We start from the raw sequence: 18266 nt of genomic DNA, 5'->3' as shown, positions 1-18266 counted from the left end.
AGACGCCCAATTTGATGGCGTACTCAGAATTCCGAAAAAACGTATTTTTCATCGAAAAAAACACTAAAAAAGTTTTAAAAATTCTCCCATTTTCCGTTACTCGACTGTAAAAAATTTTGGAACATGTCATTTTATGGGAAATTTAATGTACTTTTCGAATCTACATTGTCCCAGAAGGGTCATTTTTTCATTTAGAACAAAATTTTTCATTTTAAAATTTCGTGTTTTTTCTAACTTTGCAGGGTTATTTTTTAGAGTGTAACAATGTTCTACAAAGTTGTAGAGCAGACAATTACAAAAATTTTGATATATAGACATAAGGGGTTTGCTTATAAACATCACGAGTTATCGCGATTTTACGAAAAAAAGTTTTGAAAAAGTTACCGTAAAACGGGGTGACTTTGATAGCCGGGGTTACTTTGATAGGTTTGCGATTTTTCCGCAAAATGAAGAGTACAATTAAAATACGTAAGGAATGGTTCAGAAACATACTGACCGTGGTAGAGAAGTGTTCAAAGTACCTCATGAAGAACTTTTCATAAATTTTTGAAAAGTTTAGAAAGTTAGTTAACTATAGTTAAGAAAATGTGGATGAAAGTCATTATTTTAAACTTCTCAATGTGTCATGATTTTCTCAATGAACATGATTTTTAATCGGAAAACGGAATGCATTTTCGGATTCTTTGGACAATTTTCTACTAGGAGAAGATTAAATAAGTTTGTAAATAATAAATAATATGTGTTTTTGAAACACAATTAAAAATAATCTCCAAATTTATAGGCAAATTCAGTTGAACAAATTTCATGTAAAATGTGAAAACTTGTGATTCGTGCTTCGAATTCAGTTTAAAATGCAATATAAATCGATAATTTTATAAACAAAACTATTTTTAACAAATTTCAGGCAAAATTCCGACTTTTTAACAATTTTACCTAAAATTTATATGTATTTTGTTAAAAAGCTTATGAACTTAGTTAACTTCATATAAACATTGATTTTTTTCTAACAAACTATATCAGCTACTTTAGTGATGGTACATTTAACGTACAAATAAAGTTTGAACATCTTAAATATGATTTTAACAAGAAAAACTATGACTATCAAAGTCACCCCGGAATTAAAACCAAGAATTTTTAACGTAACTATTTTTCTAAACACTATTGAAAAAACTTTTTTTCCAAAATAGTGCATGGACTTTGTGTGGTCTACCCCAGTACATGTTTTAAAAATAATAATCTTGAGAAAAACCTTACCTGTTGGAAAATATTCTAAAAATAAATTGAAATCCTATCAAAGTCACCCCGGTTTACGGTACTTTTTGCGTTTCTCTTTGTTTCGTCGTCCGTGTCTGTCGCGGGTGACCATGAACGGCCATGATCGATGACGACCAACTTTTTCAAAACTTTTTTTCGTAAAATCGCGATAACTCGTGATGTTTATAAGCAAACCCCTTATGTCTATATATCAAAATTTTTGTAATTGTCTGTTCTACAACTTTGTAGAACATTGTTACACTCTAAAAAATAACCCTGCAAAGTTAGAAAAAACACGAAATTTTAAAATGAAAAATTTTGTTCTAAATGAAAAAATGACCCTTCTGGGACAATGTAGATTCGAAAAGTACATTAAATTTCCCATAAAATGACATGTTCCAAAATTTTTTACAGTCGAGTAACGAAAAATGGGAGAATTTTTAAAACTTTTTTAGTGTTTTTTTCGATGAAAAATACGTTTTTTCGGAATTCTGAGTACGCCATCAAATCGGGCGTCTAATTTTACATAAAAGTCCCTTTGACACCAAATTTCTATCTCATCACCGTTTCAGGCTGCAAATTATTGAAAAACACCTCTTTTTTCGCATGTTCAAAAATGGAAGGGGTCGTACCGCCCCTCCGTCACGAGATATCAAAAAACGGACCTCGGATTCGTGATCAGGGACAAAAGTTACCCCTTAGGACAAAGTTTCACGCAAATCGAAGAGGGGTCGGGGCAACTGCTGTGTGAGTTGGCAGAGAATTACCCAGTAAAGAAAATCGAAATCTATAATGAAACAGAGATTTTATGAATGATTTAAGAAATAGCAAAAATACGTTTTTTGTACATTTTAACCCAAAATGCTCAAACTTCAACAACTTGTAACTTTTGAACCCCGGGGTTTAGAGAGTTGGTCCAGAAGACTTTTTTTCATGTCTCGGCGAGATCTTTCGAAAAAAGTTGGTCCCGTTCGTGTACATCCTTGGACCAGCTCCCATACAAATTTGCCCATTCTCCTTTGCAATCGAATGTTCTTTACAGATGTTTTGAAAAAGTGCACCGTTTTCATGATATAACTGAAAAATTCTACTTCTACTCTACTTCTAGCGTCTAGGATTATCCATTCCTAAAAATATTTTTTTACGATAAGCTCAGAAAATTTCGAAAATAGGAATAATAGAGCAGTTCTCTACAAAATCGATCTTTTTTTTAATTTTAATTTTTGTATTTTTGGTGCCTTCGGTATGCCCAAAAAAGCCATTTTGCAACATTAGTTTGTCCATATAATTTTCCATACAAATTTGGCAGCTGTCCATACAAAAATGATGTGTGTGTGTGTGTGTGTGGTCCAATCCAATACCCGCTAACCGGTAGCGAAATTATGGGAAAGTATAATTTTTGTATCAGACTGTGTACATGCCGAATGCTGATACAGCTTATCTCAGTCCCGGGTATTAGGTGGTGATAGCCCTCGCGCTGCTTCCAACGACCCGTTTCAGAATGACAGAGCTCCTTGCGGTCCAATTCCGAGGTCGCTGGGCATTGTTCGGCCCCGCCTAAACATAGAAGCAAGCATCTGAAGGAAACTCTATCTATATTTAGACTTCCAATCCCCTCAGGAAAATCAGGGATCAGCGCGTATTTAATAATATGAGAAGAAGAGATAACATGTTTCAACACTACGGATCAATTCACTGTTAGAGTACAAACCTTCTGATAGCCGACTGCTTAGCGTCCCATACCACCAATCCAAAGGTGTGAGTTCGAATCCCACCTGATTTACTTTAGTTTTCATTCATATTCAAATTCCTGATTCCAAATTTCTAAGGTACCGACCGGGATTTGATCCCTGAACCTTCTGCTTGGGAGACAGAAGCCGTAACCATTAAGCCACAGAGCCGGTTAGCTGTCCATACAAAAATGATATATGAAAATTCAAAAATCTGTATCTTTTGAAGAAATTTTTTGATCGATTTGGTGTCTTAGGCAAAGTTGTAGGTATGGATAAGGACTACACTGAAAAAAATGATACAAGGTAAAAAAAAATTAAGTGATTTTTAATTTAACATGATTTTTTAACTTGAAAACTTGATTTGCAAAAAAGAAGACAATATTTCTATTTTTTTATTTTTTTATATGTTTAATGCCAACTTTTCTGAAATTTCCAGGTTGTGCAAAAAATACAACATTCAATATTACGCCTTTTCGAAATGTTAGTCTTGATTTAAAAAAAATGAAAATATTTTTTCGAAAAGATCGGAAAATTTCACGAATGTTTCATATTTTAACATTGAAAATCGGACAATTAGTTGCTGAGATATCAACGTTAGAAAATAGTTGGTTGTTTGGGTGAGACTTGGAAAACATCAATTTTCCTGCTTTTTAAACCTTTGCATGGCAATATCTCAGCAACTTAAGGTCGTATTAACAAAGTTCAAAAAAGCAAAATATAGAGAATTTGCTCAGCTTTTCAAAAATATTTTTTTTTCAAAAGTGGGCAAACATGCGCACTAATTTAAAAAAAATGGAAAACTGCGACTATTGTCAAAAAAGTTACCTAAAAATGGCTATGACTTGAAAACGGTGCACTTTATGAAAATTTCACTTGAGTACTTTTTGATTGCAAATTTGATTTTACATCGAAAAATGAAGTTGAAGAATTTTTGCGACCAATATTTCGATTTTTTTTTAAAATAGTGTTGATTTCAAAAATTTATAACTCGGTCAAAGATTTTTTGCACAACCTGGAAATTTCTGGAAAGTTGGCATTTTATGTCCCCTAAAACATATCAAAAAATAAAAAATTAAAAATATTGTTTTTTTTTTGCAAACCAAGTTTTAGTGACAAAAAATTAAATTAAAAATAACCATTTTTTACCGAGTATACTTTTTTTTCAGTGTAGTCCTTATCCATAGCTAAAACTTTCCCGAAGACACCAAATCGATCAAAAAATTCCTTCAAAAGATACAGATTTTTGAATTTTCATATATCATTTTTGTATGGACAGCTGCCAAATTTGTATGGAAAATTATATGGAAAAACCAAAGGCATCAAAAAAGTTTCAGCCGGATTGAAAAAAACAAAAAAATCGAATGACCGAAATCTCAGAGAATTGCTCAATATTAAATGTTTGGCCCTTTTAAAATGATAGTCTTCATACCAAAATTTTAATTTTTTTTTCGAAGGGTCGTAAAATTTCACAAATGTTTCATTTGTCAACATAGGAAATTGAACCATTAGTTTTTGAGGTAAAAGCATTGGACACTATTTTATAAAATCGATAAACGGGATTTTTTCAGTCAAAATAAAACATTTTAGTGGCTATATCTTGAAAACGGTGCACTTAATAAAAAAGTATATTTCGATTGTAAATTTAATATTTTCAAAAACTGAATTTCTTTATTCAGATTTCTACTCATTTTTTTTTTATTCATACCTCGATGGTAAAATATGCCTCAAAAGTTGCAATTTATGTTTATGGACAAAGTTTCATCCAAATAAAAAAATGCTAAGAAAAGTCGATTTGCGGCACCATAAAAAAGTACTCTGTTGTCTTTTTTTGCGTCGTATGACACCAAAAGTGCTCTAACGTGATTTGGAAATTCTAAAGCCAAGATGGCGGCCAAATTTACAGTGACAACATTTAAAAAATACACTTGATAATGTAACAGGCAAGCTAAATAGAGTCGCAGAATCTGAAAATAAAAAATAACATTATACGAAGATAAAACTTAAAAAAAAACTTCAAATAATTGAACTTCGGAAAAAACGAGTTTGGGCTTCTTCCATTTTCCTGGAATTTCTTCATTAATTTCGCCAAAAACATTTTTGTTTTTTTTTTGCGATCTTGGTAAGCTCCCACCACTGGACGCCCATGCTCGCGGAGTACGCCGGCAGTAAAGAAAATCAAAATAAAATCTCTTCAACAACGCTCACGATCACCTGTCTGGCCACGATCGCGAGAGAACAAATTCTCACACGAAAATTTCTCCCCCAAAAAATCACAATTTTCCTCCCAAAAAATTTTCTCTCCCAAACACTGAGCAACTCTCCTCAAAAACCCAAAATTTTCGGCTCGGACTCCCATCCACCAAGAGTCTCAGCTCAACTCAGTTTGCGAGCATCCGTTGACCGAACCGGTTCTAGACAATCCAATCCGTCCGTCCGTCCGCGATCGTCCATCCTCAACTCCAAGGAAGCGAAGAAGAAAAAAAAGAGCAGTCGGAGGGGTAACCCCACGCGGTGACAGGTGCGTGTGTCCCCCCAAGCTCCTCACCCCGTCGTCGTGCGCCGGGAAAATTCGCGCGCGCGGGAGATTCTATTTTCGACCCAACGACGGCTCCGCGGGAACCGCGTTTGTGTTTGTGTGTGGGACAAGTGGCCTGTCGCGAAACGACGACCACGGTGCCTGTGGCCAGAAGAAAATATTTTAAATAATTTTCACTTTCGCGCGCGCCCTCTCGTGGATGCTCCTGGATACGGGCTGGGAGAGAGAGAGAGGGAGAGGGAGATCTGTCCGCGATCTTCTTCGAGTCGTTGTGGTGCTTTCCTGTTGCAAGTTTTGACGTTTCCAAACAATTTGAAATCATTATGCTAAACAATAACAAAGGCTTTTGAACTCTTCGTTTGACAGATATCGATTTGAAGTTGACCTTACTAGCAGTGTTTGCTTTGATGACAAGGCAAATAATGCTAAAGGTAACGAAAGCTTTGATGATCGTGGCACAAGACAACACTACGGTTACGACGTCGGTCAAGAACCAGCTGATGGTTCCTCTCTCTCTCTCTGAATCTCAAAACGGTCTCATTTGCGCGTTTATTTTAAGTGAAATATGAAGTTCCGACGGGGCGGCTGACCGAGTTCAAAAGTGTGTGTTTTTTTTCGTTTTCGCTGAAAAAATGATTTTTCGATCGTCCCGTAGCTGCCGAGCCTGGCCGTAATTGTGAAGTGTGATGAGTGCGACACCTAGCTGACAAAAGTGTCCACACTCACACAAGCAGAAGAGGAGCAAGAAGAAGATAAAACAAAAGTTTCGTGCAAAATAAGGTGAAGATCTAGAGCGTGACGCACGGGGCGCGCAGTTCTGGGAAGTGCGCGCATTGTTATGAGCTTTGAGTGACAACACCCGTACAAGAAGATGCCGCTGTACTCCGAGTTGTACCACAACTACCTCGGCAATACGCCGATCGTGCCGACCCCGATCGCCAGCACGTACATCCCGCCGAGTTACGTGGGGGTGTCGCGGGGCTACCAGAGTCCGATCACCGCGACCCGGACGCCGTCCTTTTCGCGCGGGTACATTCCGAAGCTCACCCCCATCACGGAATCACCCCTCATCGGGTCGCGCATCAGCGCCCTCACGCGGGTCAACTCACCAAAGTTCATCCCGATACACACCTCACCGACCTACCAGAAGCCACGCCGGATCATCAACACCGCGGACATTGACGTGTCCGCCAGTCGATACACCCCGGCACGGGACCGCTACAGCTCCCCCTCGTCCTCGTCCGTATCGCCCGATCCCAACAATAACACTCTGTCCTCCCTTCCGATCAGTGTCCGCGAGCAGGAACTCATCGAGCGGAACGAGCAACGTAAGGCCCGCTCCGCCATCAACCGGAACCGAACCGTAGTCCGGCTCAACACCATCCGTGCCCGTAGCAAATCCCGCGGTAGCCGAGGATCTCGCGGAAGTCGCGGAAGCACCGAGCGCAAGTCCCCTCGCCGAACTACCCCGGAAAACTCCTTCGAAGAAGACATGCTCTTCCGGGAACCTCAACCCAAGACAACCTCCTGGCGGGACCAGTTCCGCGAAGAACTCTCCCTCAACCCGAAAAAAGCCGAACCCATCAAAAGCCCCGGCGAACTCCTGCTGGAGAAACATCTCATCCGGGACGACGAAGGCACGCTCCCGCTCGAAGAAATCGTCTACAAATCCCCCGTCCTCAAACGGCGCGGCACCGTAAGTCGACGCAAGAGCAAGAGCCAGGTGCCCAGCTTCCACGAAATCTGCGCCGACATCAACTCCGACAAGCTGGACGACGGCCTCAACGCCGGCGAACTCCGCCGGCGCGCCTCCCAGATCATCGAGGACGAAATCGCCCAGTTCCAAGCGGAACTCCACAAAGCCAACGGCATCATGGACGGAAACCTCGAGGAGCGCCTCAAGGAAGCGCTCGAACAGCAAATCATCGAGTCCGGCGCCGACTTCCCGGACAAGAAGAAACAGAAGAAAATCAAACGAACCCGCACCAAACCCCTCCCCAAAATCGACACCGACAACAACGTCATCTACGACCAACCCACGCTCAAAATCACCGCCGACAGCCCCACAATCGAGTCCACCCTCCTCACCCCGAAACTACTCGCCGAGGTCGAACTCATCGAGGAGTCCACCGTCTTCAAGCTACCCAAGAAGAAAAAGAAAGCCGTCGCGGAGGCGACTCCCGAACAAAAGACACCACCCCCGGTGGAAACGGTTCCAGAACCGAAGCCGAAGCAGCTGGAACCGGGCGAGCTGGCCGAGCGCAAAAAGACACAGGACTTGCTGAAGCGCATCGAGAAGCTGTCGAAGCTGAGCGAGCGCAAGCTTCCCCCGGAAAGCATCGAACAGAAGACTGAGGAAGCAAAGTCGAGCGTGTCAACGGAAAAGACTGAAAGCAGGGCTGCGGAGCAGGTCAAGCCAGCGATTGGGAAGAAAGTTAGTCCATCGGAAAAGAAAGTGGATCAGGAAGCGAGTACTGTAAAGAAGCAAAGTCAAGAAGCGTCAGCGGTGAAGAAGACGGAAGCAGCTGCGAAGGTTGTTAAAGAACCAACAGACAAGAAGGTGGAACCAACCAAAAAAGTCTCAAAGGAACTGTCAGCAATGGATCAGATAGAAGCGGCTCTGAAGCAGCAACCTAAGACGCAAAGTCTAGAATCAACAACAGACAAGAAGGTGGAACAACCCGCGAAAGTCACGAAAGAACTGTCAGCTATGGATCAGATAGAAGTAGCTCTGAAGCAGAAAGCTGCAGAGCAACCTAAGAAGCAAATTCAAGAATCAACAACAGACAAGAAGGTGGAACAACTCACGAAAGTCACAAAGGAACTGTCAGCTATGGATCAGATAGAAGCTGCTCTTAAACTGAAAGCGGTTGATCAACCTAAGAAGCAAAGTCAAGAATCAACGACAGACAAGAAGGTGGAACCATCCACGAAAGTCACGCAAGAAATGTCAGCTATGGATCAGATAGAAGCCGCTCTGAAACTAAAAGCGGCTGATCAACCAACTAAGCAAAACCAAGAAAAGAAGGTGGAACCACCTGTCAAACAAATGACAGCTATGGATCAGATAGAAGCGGCTCTCAAGCTAAAAGCAGTCGATCAACCAAAGAAGCAGAGTCAAGAACCAACTGCAGAAAAGAAGGTGGAACCATCCACGAAAGTCACAAAGGAACTGTCAGCTATGGATCAGATAGAAGCCGCTCTCAAACTGAAAGCTGGCCAAGAAAAGAAGATAGAACAACCAGCGAAGGTTGTCAAAGAACTGTCAGCTATGGAACAGATAGAAGCCGCTCTCAAACTGAAAGCGACTGATCAACCTAAGAAGCAAAACCAAGAAACTTTGGCAGACAAGAAGGTAGAACAACCGACGAAAGTCACCAAAGAACTGTCAGCTATGGATCAGATAGAAGCTGCTTTGAAACTAAAAGCTGCTGATCAAGCAGCAGAAAAGAAACCCGTCAAACAAATGACAGCTATGGAGCAGATAGAAGCTGCTCTGAAACTAAAATCGGATGATCAACCGAAGAAGCAAAACCAAGAAACAACAACAGAAAAGAATGCTGTCAAAGAACTGTCGGCTATGGATCAGATAGAAGCAGCTCTCAAGCTGAAGAAAAGCCAAGGAACTTCGGCAGACAAGAAGGTGGAAGAATCTACGAAACCAGTCAAACAAATGACAGCTATGGAGCAGATCGAAGCAGCTCTCAAAATTAAGACAAGTCCTGAAGTTCCTCAAGTCCCTAAACCTGAATCCCCCAAGCTTAATCAACAAAAACTACCTTCAAAACCATCCGACATCGCCATACCCAAAACCCCACTGGAACCCCCCAAACCAGACTCCCCAAAGACCAAACTCGCGCTCACTACAATGCTCACCGCGGAACCCGCAAAGTCCGAGGAAACCCCCAAGCCTAAACCAATCCTTAAACCTGCAGTGCGCAAGAAAACCTCCACCGACCTTAGACTGCCGGCCGTCGAACCCGAGGAGGACTTCTGGAGCGCCATCAACACCCGCGAGACGGTGTCGTTCGCGCGGCGCAAGCAGGACATTGCCCGCCGCAACCAGCTCGTGCTGCTCCAGTTCAACGAGGAGGGCGAAGCTGAAGAGGAGGACGCACCGAAGAATAGCTGCATCGTTACGAAGAAGATGCAGTCGCCACCGGATAAAGCTGGAGCGGCGGCGATGCCACAGTGGCCTAAACCGGACGAGGAGTTGAAGGTGGTCGAAGCGGTGACGGAGCCAACGCCGAAGAAGGCGTTTGAGGTGACGCCGGTGAAGGAGGTACCTCAAGCTTCAGAAGTTGGTAGCAAGAAAGACGCTGAATCACCTCAAGGTCAAAGAAAGGTCGTTCCAGAACCTAGCAAAACAAAGCCAACACCGGAGGTGGCGGAGAAAGCGGAAGACAAACCTCATCTTCCGATTGCTGATGAAAGGAAAGAAGTTAAGAAGGTAGAATCACCTCAAGGTCAAAGAAAGATCGTTCCAGAACCTAGCAAAGCAAAACCAACACCGGAAGTGTTGAAGAAGGTTGAAGACAAACCTCAACTTCCAGTAGCTGATGAAAAGAAGGAGGTTAAGAAGGTAGAATCACCTCAAGGTCAAAGAAAGGTCGTTCCAGAACCGAAAACGAGTGTCGTTCCAGAAGAACCGAAGCCGAAAAGTCTGACAAAAACTGATGAAAACGTCAAGCAAGAAGAGAAGAAAGCTGACGTCAGCAAGAAACCGGAAGACGCACCCAAGGAGCTACCAAAGGTCGGTGTGATCAAAAAGGCACTTCAAAGTGCAGTTCAGGAAGTTTTGAAACCGGAAGTGAAGGAACCGGCGAAGAAACCAGCAACATTGCTGAAACCAGCCGAAGAACCGAAAAAGCTAATCAATCAGAAGCTATCTCCGAAGGAGATCATCAAAGCAGTGGCACCCAACATGGCCGCCGAAGCCGAGCGCAAGCTCGCCCTCGCCGCTCCAGCGGCAACCGCTGTAAAGAAACCGGCTGTCAAAAAGCAGGAAGAAAAAGCGTCAACCGAGCCGCAGGCGGCCGTTGAACCTGCAACGACGACGAAGACGACCGAAGTCGATTCGCCACCGAAGAAGACGAAGATCGTGGTGGTGAAAAAGGTGATCAAGGTCGTGCGGCCCAAGTCGGAGGGGGCAGAAACCGCCGCCAAGGTCACCGCCGAAGCGGAACAGCGCCGGAAAGCGCAGGAAAACGTCGAAAAAATGAAAGCAAAGGTGAACCAGATCACGCTGAACATGGGCGTGAAGCTCGAGGTGGAAGTGAAGGAGTGCGCAAAGTGCCAACAGGCGACGCTGACGGAGGCGGCGAAGAAGACGCTTCCGGTCAACAACAACAACAAGCAGCCGAATGGGAAGAAGCCGATTGATAGCGGCGCGACTGATGCAGCGGGGTTGAAATTGACGAAGAATAAATTTGGCGCCGTGTCGGATCTATCGGCTGTGAGTGCAGGTACGCGATCAGTTGCTGAGCAAGTGTCGACGGGCGCGGTTGTGGTAAACAAATCGGGAAATCCGCAAGCGAAGAAGTACTCTTCCAGCAGTAGCAGTGAGGGTAGTGAGGAGGAAAGTGAGTCGGAGACTTCGTTTTCCGGCATCGAGGACGACTGGTCATCGGAGGAGGAGGAAGATATGGCGAACGACAAGCCGGAGCAGAAGAAGAAGTTTGACCCGCAGAAGCGGGTCAAGCTGAACTTTGACCAGATGCGCAAATGCTACGCCAAGGAGGAGAAGTCGCCGATCGTGTTGGTGGCCCGGCCGAGGCCGCTCTGGAAGGTGAAGCGGCACGGCCACGGCCACAACCGGAAGGCGGACCTCACCAGCAGTAGCAGCAGTGCCAGCGAGGACGAGTCCGGAACGGGGTCGACCACGGACCGGACCTCGTCCGGCACGGCATCTACGGCGGGTGGCTCGTCGGACATCAACACCGACAGCAGTGTGAACAGTAGCCGCGGGGCCGGCAAGAAGAAAGTGGTGGTGGCCCCCAAGGGCAAGAAGAGTGATGATATTTACGACAATCCGATGGTGATTCCGCTGCACTCGGAACCGCCGAGCAGCAAGTGCTCGACCAAGGATGAGAACAACAACGACAGCGCTGCGGCTGGAACAACTACGGCATCAGCCGGAACAGAGGAAGACGACGAGAACAACAAGAACCTGGTCAACCATGAGGTGCGCAGCACCAGCACCAGCAGCCACGATTCCGGCTTCTACGGCGGTGGCACGGCCCCAATCAGCCCCAAGAAAGCCATGGGTAAGTGTCTCGCGTGATCTTGCCAGCCAGGGTTGGAACATCGATTCATCGATCGCGCGTCGCGCGATCGGTTCCCTTTGATGTGTCGAGTTGACGGAACGTCTTTCACCTTTTCTACCTCGCGCTGCCTCCCTCAACTGCTGACGTGGCAACCTCAGAGCGCGCGAGTACAATTAGTATTTATAATCGATCGCGTCTCTGTGACTCAGCGCGTCAGATCCTCGCCAAAAAGTTGCGCAACCGCCTGCGGCGGACAATCAACCGCGCGCGCAACTTGCGTAAACAAGCGCTTCCTGTGTGCGAGATTTTGTTTAGTTCCGTTGGCCGGAAGTCTGCGTGGAAGCAGCCGGTCGCGATCGATCGAGTTCTGTCGAATTTCTAACCTATAAATAGCGTCCGCCGCCGAGCGCGGTGTTGTTTACATTGTCAGGTTGTTTATTTGCCAATCGGTCACAACAGTTGCAACGCAGCTTGTTTTGGTTTTCGCGTTTGATGCATGCAGCAACCTGCCGCGGTGTTGTTGTTGCGACTCAAAGTTGCCAACTTCGATCGGCATCGTAGTAGCCTCGTTGAGGAAGTGTGATGGCGTGTGGATTATGAGGGTGACGAACTGTGTAGCGGGGGTTGACATTCTTTGAATTGCTCATTGTTGGATGCGCTGCCAGCAAACCTGCTGTGTTGGCAGACATGCTGGGACGAAAGTATTGTTACGCGATCGCGTGTTGCGCAACACGATCCAAGCAAGGGCGTCTATGTCGCTTCGCGACATCTAGATTATAACATCAACCTGTTAGCGAAAGTCACGATTTCCGGGGCACGGGATTTCCTAAATCTTGCACCCCTCCCTGTCGACACTTGTAGGTGTTGACAGCACCGGTGTACCCCCCGAGCGATCATATCTCGTAACTGCAATAAAACCACACCACACATTTACAACCACTAGACTAGGTTTAGGGGTGGTGAAAACTTGCAAGTGGAAATTGGAGGGGATTCACGGGGGAAAGGAGCACTGAATTAAGCAAACGACGGGCGGACGGAGGAAGCCAAGTTTAAGTGGTTGCAAGGAATTAATGTCAAGTTCAATGTCACCGCTGACGTGCAAAATGGCCATCCACGCCGCCGTGGTAGCGGAGATTTGACCGTAAGCTGCTGCTGCACCGATGAGGTGCAATTTGGGACACTTTTTTCCATTGGCCAGAACCAGTTTCCCGTAAAAATATGGTCTTTGTAGGTGAAATTTTTCATAAGATCATCGATTTTTCTACCTGTCATAATCATAGACGGCTATCAAGTACCATTTAACGTTACCTCTATTTTCATGTTCATTGCACTGTCAAGGTCTGGTTGTCACAGGGGGTAGCGAAGAAGACGCCATCTTGGAAGTTCAGAAAACAAACACTAACAATCAGTATTATACATATTACTATGGTTACACGAAGTGTGTTATCCTGGTTGAACTCAAAAGTCCCATGCAAATGTGTAAAAGCAAACTGGAAAATGGGTGATGCCGATTCTGAGTGTACGGGCGCACTGTTTTGTCGACCAAAAGAAAAAAAGCAAAAAAAGGTAAACAGAAAAATCACTTTTTTCGATATGAATTTTCAGCCAATATTGGGATGGAATCTACAAGAATATGATAGAATTTGCCATCAGCAACACAATTCACGTGTTTTTTTTTTTAGGAATTTATCGTTTTAATTGCGGAAAATTTGAAAATCAAAAACCCAAACAATGATTTGTTATGGGCTACCATTTGACAGCTAGTGCTTTTGTTGTGGGCTCTCATTTGACAACCGTGCTAATGTCGACTGTTGTCAGTTTGCTTTGGTCGGAATAGGGTTGCCATCCCCCCGGATTGTCATCAAATAACGAAGCAAAAAACGTTTGTTTACATTATTTTGAAAAAAAATGCAAAGAGCGCTAAAGCATTTGGACAGGCAGAACTATTATGTAAATTCCGAGGTAAATTCCGAGCCAATCTTCGACGCAAAAAAACTGTCAGCAATTTTGTTTGTTTTGACGTTTGAGGGGAGAGTCGATAAAATGTAAACAAATCACTTCGAGCATCACCCAATTTACTTATTCTGAGGATGCTTGGTGTTGTAAGAAGAAAATAATGAGTGATTTGAAATTAGAGTGTTTGTTTTATTTATATTGAGTTCAAATTATCCACCGGTCCACGGTCATCCAAAACTACTTATTTTTGAGTAGATAATTTTCAATCAGCTATCGTAAAATTCGAATCTATTCGAAAACAAGTTTTTAAAACTGTACTAGCATTTTTGAAAACTGACTCTGGTGATATTCACTTCAATTTGACCTAAATATTAATCAACATTTAAATTGAAAAACTGTTTTGACGGAGTCTGAATAAAAAAAAAAAAAAGTTCATGAAAATGTGCACTTTTTAATAATGCGAGTGACAAATTGAGGATTGAGGTTGAACGGCATCGTTCTAATTTTTTTCAAAAGCTATTAAATTTGAACTAGAATTGATTGTTCAAAGGAGAACAAAACTTCAGCGTAACATGATGTTCGTGTAAATTGACTTTGCATTTTTTTTTTTTTTTCAAAATAATAACCGCACGCTCATTCAATTTAACTCATTCCTGAGTAATTTTTATTCACCCATGGTAAATTATACTAAATTATTAGAAAATTCTACTCGAACTAGGGCAGCGAATGACCAAGAAGGTTAAAGCTGCCAGAAATAAATAAATCAACAACAACAACTACTCGAATTAAGAAACAATTTTTTACACACTCGAATGAGGTCAATGCAAAATTTATTGATTTTTGTTTGAATTTTAACGTATATTTAAATTGTAGCGGCCACAGAAAAAAAATCATGACAATTTGAATTTTTTTTTTTGTAAAATCATTGATAATTAGCAATTACTTTACTGTACCACAATTTTGAAACTGTATAAAGCATTTTGTGGGACAAAAACTTTGAATAAAAATTTGTGCTAGCCCAAACTACTTAGGTTGAAAGCGGTTTACCCAAAAATTACTCAAAAAACATATTTTTGATACGTTTCTGTATTGACAAAATCTATGTGAAAATAGATCAGAAAAGTGTGCTTTATTATGAGCGTGCAGCGCTTAACTCGAGTTTGAAATGGGAAAAAATCATTTTTATGAATTCATAAATTATGCGAGTTTTTCTCAGATGAATACTGCACGTCAATTTGGAGTAAATTTTGCTGGCAGTTTGAAATAGTTTCACACAGACTTGAGTCAAATTAATGAAAATTTATGATTACACGCACATCGAAAATCACTAAGTTTAGCCAAATCCATACTCTCTCGAGAATAAGTTGTGCGCCCAAAGGTCAGACTTGGGTGAATTTCACTCAGAGTTTTTGCGAAAACTGAGTGAAATTTACTCAGATCTGAGCGAGATTTTCACAAACTCGTTTTTAACGAAACCATGCAATTTTTATTCGAGATTCCATTAAAATGTACTCCAAATTGAGTGTAATTCACCCAAAACATTATGAAAACTCGTTTCCAAGTAGTTTTGGATTTGGCGAAATTTGAATAAATCCGTCACTCAGTTTATATCAATCCCGAACTCAGAAAAGATAAAATGAAGAAAGAGAGAATATGTAAAGGAGCTATTACACTACGACAAACAAACAAACACTTTTTGACAGTTTACCAGTTTGCCTGCTTTGTTTGTTTGTCTGGATTTTTTTGTACAAACGTCAGCCTGCTTACAGTTTGCCTTGTTTGCGAGTTTGCCGTAAACAAGTTTGCGAGTTTGGCAAACTGTCAAACACGAAAAAGTGCAAGTTTCTTTGTTTGTTTATGGTAGCGTAATGGCTCCTTAAGATATGAGCAAATTTCACTCAAATCTGGGAGAATTTCACTCAGTTTTCGTTGAAATTTTGGCAGATGCCCTATTTACTCATTTTAGAGTAGGTTCGGTTTTTAAACAAACTGGGTGATTTTGAACGTGCGTATAGTTTGACGTATATGTGTAATTTTAAATGGGAATGAATTTTACCTAAAAATAAGTAAGAAAACTTGTTCATAAAAAGTGCATTATCGACCACTCATAAGTGAGTAATTCTTGAAAAGTTTGACAGTTCGACAGATCTTAGATGATAGACAGATAAGTTAGAAAACTTGTTTAGTGGTGGTCAAAAATGAGTAATTTTGGAGAAAGTTTGACAGCTCGCTCCAACAGGTAGGCCCTGATCGGCACTTCCAGATGCAATCTAAAACACGATCACAGCATTTAAATACACGAAAATTTTCCGTAATTAGACACACCCACGCGCAGTCGTACGCCGCCGCGCACATGTGTTTGGATTTCGCGCAATACAAATTGGTCTTGAATACACGTAATTTTAGAACTGCTGGCGCAATTAACACCTGCCCCATTCTGACAGTCGGTCGATTTTGACCAGCAATCCAGCGCGGCGAGGCGCCAAGCTGACGTTTTGTTTGCACAAGATGAAAGTGAGTTTAAATTTTGTTCGATTTAGGAGGTGTGCGCGAGAGGGAATGTTTGTTGTTCTGGAATGTTTCAGGAGCGATTTGTTTTGAAAATTGAAAATGCTTGCTTGGATACTCGTGTTGGGCATTACTACTTCAGTTCTTTGAACTCTGTTATTTGTGAAACAATTGGTTTCCGTCTTAATCGAACATACTCAGAAATAAGTTTCGAAGTCAAACGTCAGATTTGGATGAATTTCTTCTATGTTTTCATCGAAAACGCACCTTCTCAGAAGTGCTTAAATCGGGCAGCTGTCAAATTTGGGAATTTCACTCAACTTTCAATGAGTTCTGAGTGAAATTCACTCAAATCTGACAGTTGCTCCATTTACTCATTTCTGGTTCCGTTTGTTTTGATTTGATTTGGGATGAACAAGTGTCAAACTGCAAGGTTCAAACCAGCAGTGTCTTCACAAATACATGCTCAACGCTATCGCACGTGCCATCCACGGCCAATTCGATCGAGTTCAAGGAAAATCGCGCACCGTTCCGACGACACTGATGCAAGGTGACGTTTACAATTTCCGCTGAAATGTCTCAATTTCGAGTCCGGATGTGTTTTTGGAGGCAACACCAGCCGAGCTGGAGCAAATTAATCGGTCCAAAAATAACTCTCTGGTAGAGGAGAGGGGAGAGACATTGGCAGGTTAGGCCGTTTCAAGAAAATATACACCGAAAAAAAAATCATTGCAAACGAGGGTGTTGACAGTGAATTTAAATTTGGACGTTGTTCCGCGCTAATTATAGCGCGCCGAGGTTCAACGCCGCGTAATTTGGTGCCTGCCCCCCTCTTCGGCGTTTCCTCCGCCAACAGAGTGACAGGTGGCCATTTTCAGCGAGCAAAAACTGATGAAAAAAAATTAAGCAGACACTTCCTAGAGGTCCGCAGGGACCTGTCAAAGAGTGTGTGTGAATGGACGCTGCTTTTCGTGGAATTGTGATTTATTGGTCTAAAGTGGCGTGTCAAAATTGAACGCACCTTTTACTGAGAGGAAAAGATACTTTTCATTAGGGGATTGCCGAAAAAATTAGGAAGGTATTACACTACATCAAACTTTGTTTGAAAGCAAACACTTTTCGTGTTTGACAGTTTGCCTACCTGTCAAACCAAGGACTGGCATCCATGAAGGTCATTGCTTTCTACCTAAGGTACTCGCGATTGAGTGTGTAGTGGTGCGGTTGTCAAAATCGCTATCTCTGACTCTGTCACTCCGATGGAAGCTGACTTTGTTTATGTTTTGGTTTTCCTGGCACGGTCTATTGTTCGTTTGTTTTTGTTTTGGTTTTCGTGGGACGGAGTGATGCACTCACAATAATGCAATCAAAGATCGCGAGTGCTTATGATATACAGTCTTTCATGAAGGTGGTGTTCAATTGCAGGAAACTTTGTTTACAAACTAAAAAGTTTTGACAGATTCAGAGTTTCTAAAAAATGTTGAAAAAATGTACAATTTCAAAGTGCAAAACACTGCCGGAACCAGGAAATCCCGCTCCTTGACTTCAAACTACACGTGATTGATGGCAAGGTAGCACAGTGTTGCCAATATTTGCATCGAAATAGCAAAGATCGTGCACTCGGACAGTCCAATAACTTTTCCGTGAAATGCCACTCATCGATTTTCCCTCAAAGATGAGAAAACCAGATGCACTGGGGTGGGTTTTCAATTGACGTCACTTGGCCACTTGATTCTGTCTGCGCGAACCTGCATTTTTAATTGTGTCTTGCCACAGACAAAATTTCCCCTGCACAAACACAACTTGGCGTGTAATTTTCAGCCAATTTGCACCTTTCAGCGGCGCGTTAAAAACATCGCTTAGTTCCCATTTAGCGTGCGAGCCGAAGTTAATGATGCAGGCAATTTTAAGACTGCAAGGAGTTGATTTTTTTTTATTTCAAAATTATTTTTGTAATTTTTTGAGGGAGGAAAAACAACGCAGTATTATGTCTGCTCTCACACAAGTACCCATAAA

At 42.5% G+C, this 18266-nt stretch overlaps 1 protein-coding gene across 10 annotated transcripts in view; it reads left to right on the top strand.

Annotated features, from left to right (window-relative positions):
* Window positions 1-18266, top strand: part of LOC120422439 (putative protein kinase C delta type homolog) — a 134726-nt gene that overhangs the window by 70457 nt on the left and 46003 nt on the right. For 5 of the 10 annotated variants that reach the window (XM_039585876.2, XM_052709077.1, XM_039585877.2 and 2 more), the window contains exons 1-2: window positions 5356-5505; window positions 6179-11789. The exons of 4 other annotated variants lie outside the window; for them this stretch is intronic. In XM_039585876.2, the coding sequence (XP_039441810.1) occupies window positions 6395-11789 (5395 nt within the window). In that variant the 5' untranslated portion in view covers window positions 5356-5505; window positions 6179-6394. Of the gene's footprint in view, window positions 1-5355; window positions 5506-6082; window positions 11790-18266 lie in introns of those variants that run through there. One more of the 10 variants, XM_039585874.2, reaches the window with a different exon arrangement.

This window comes from Culex pipiens, chromosome 1, assembly GCF_016801865.2.
Source record: "Culex pipiens pallens isolate TS chromosome 1, TS_CPP_V2, whole genome shotgun sequence".
Classification (NCBI taxonomy): domain Eukaryota; kingdom Metazoa; phylum Arthropoda; class Insecta; order Diptera; family Culicidae; genus Culex; species Culex pipiens.
Note: the sequence above shows the minus strand (reverse complement) of the source record. Positions and strands in the feature narration are given on the sequence as shown.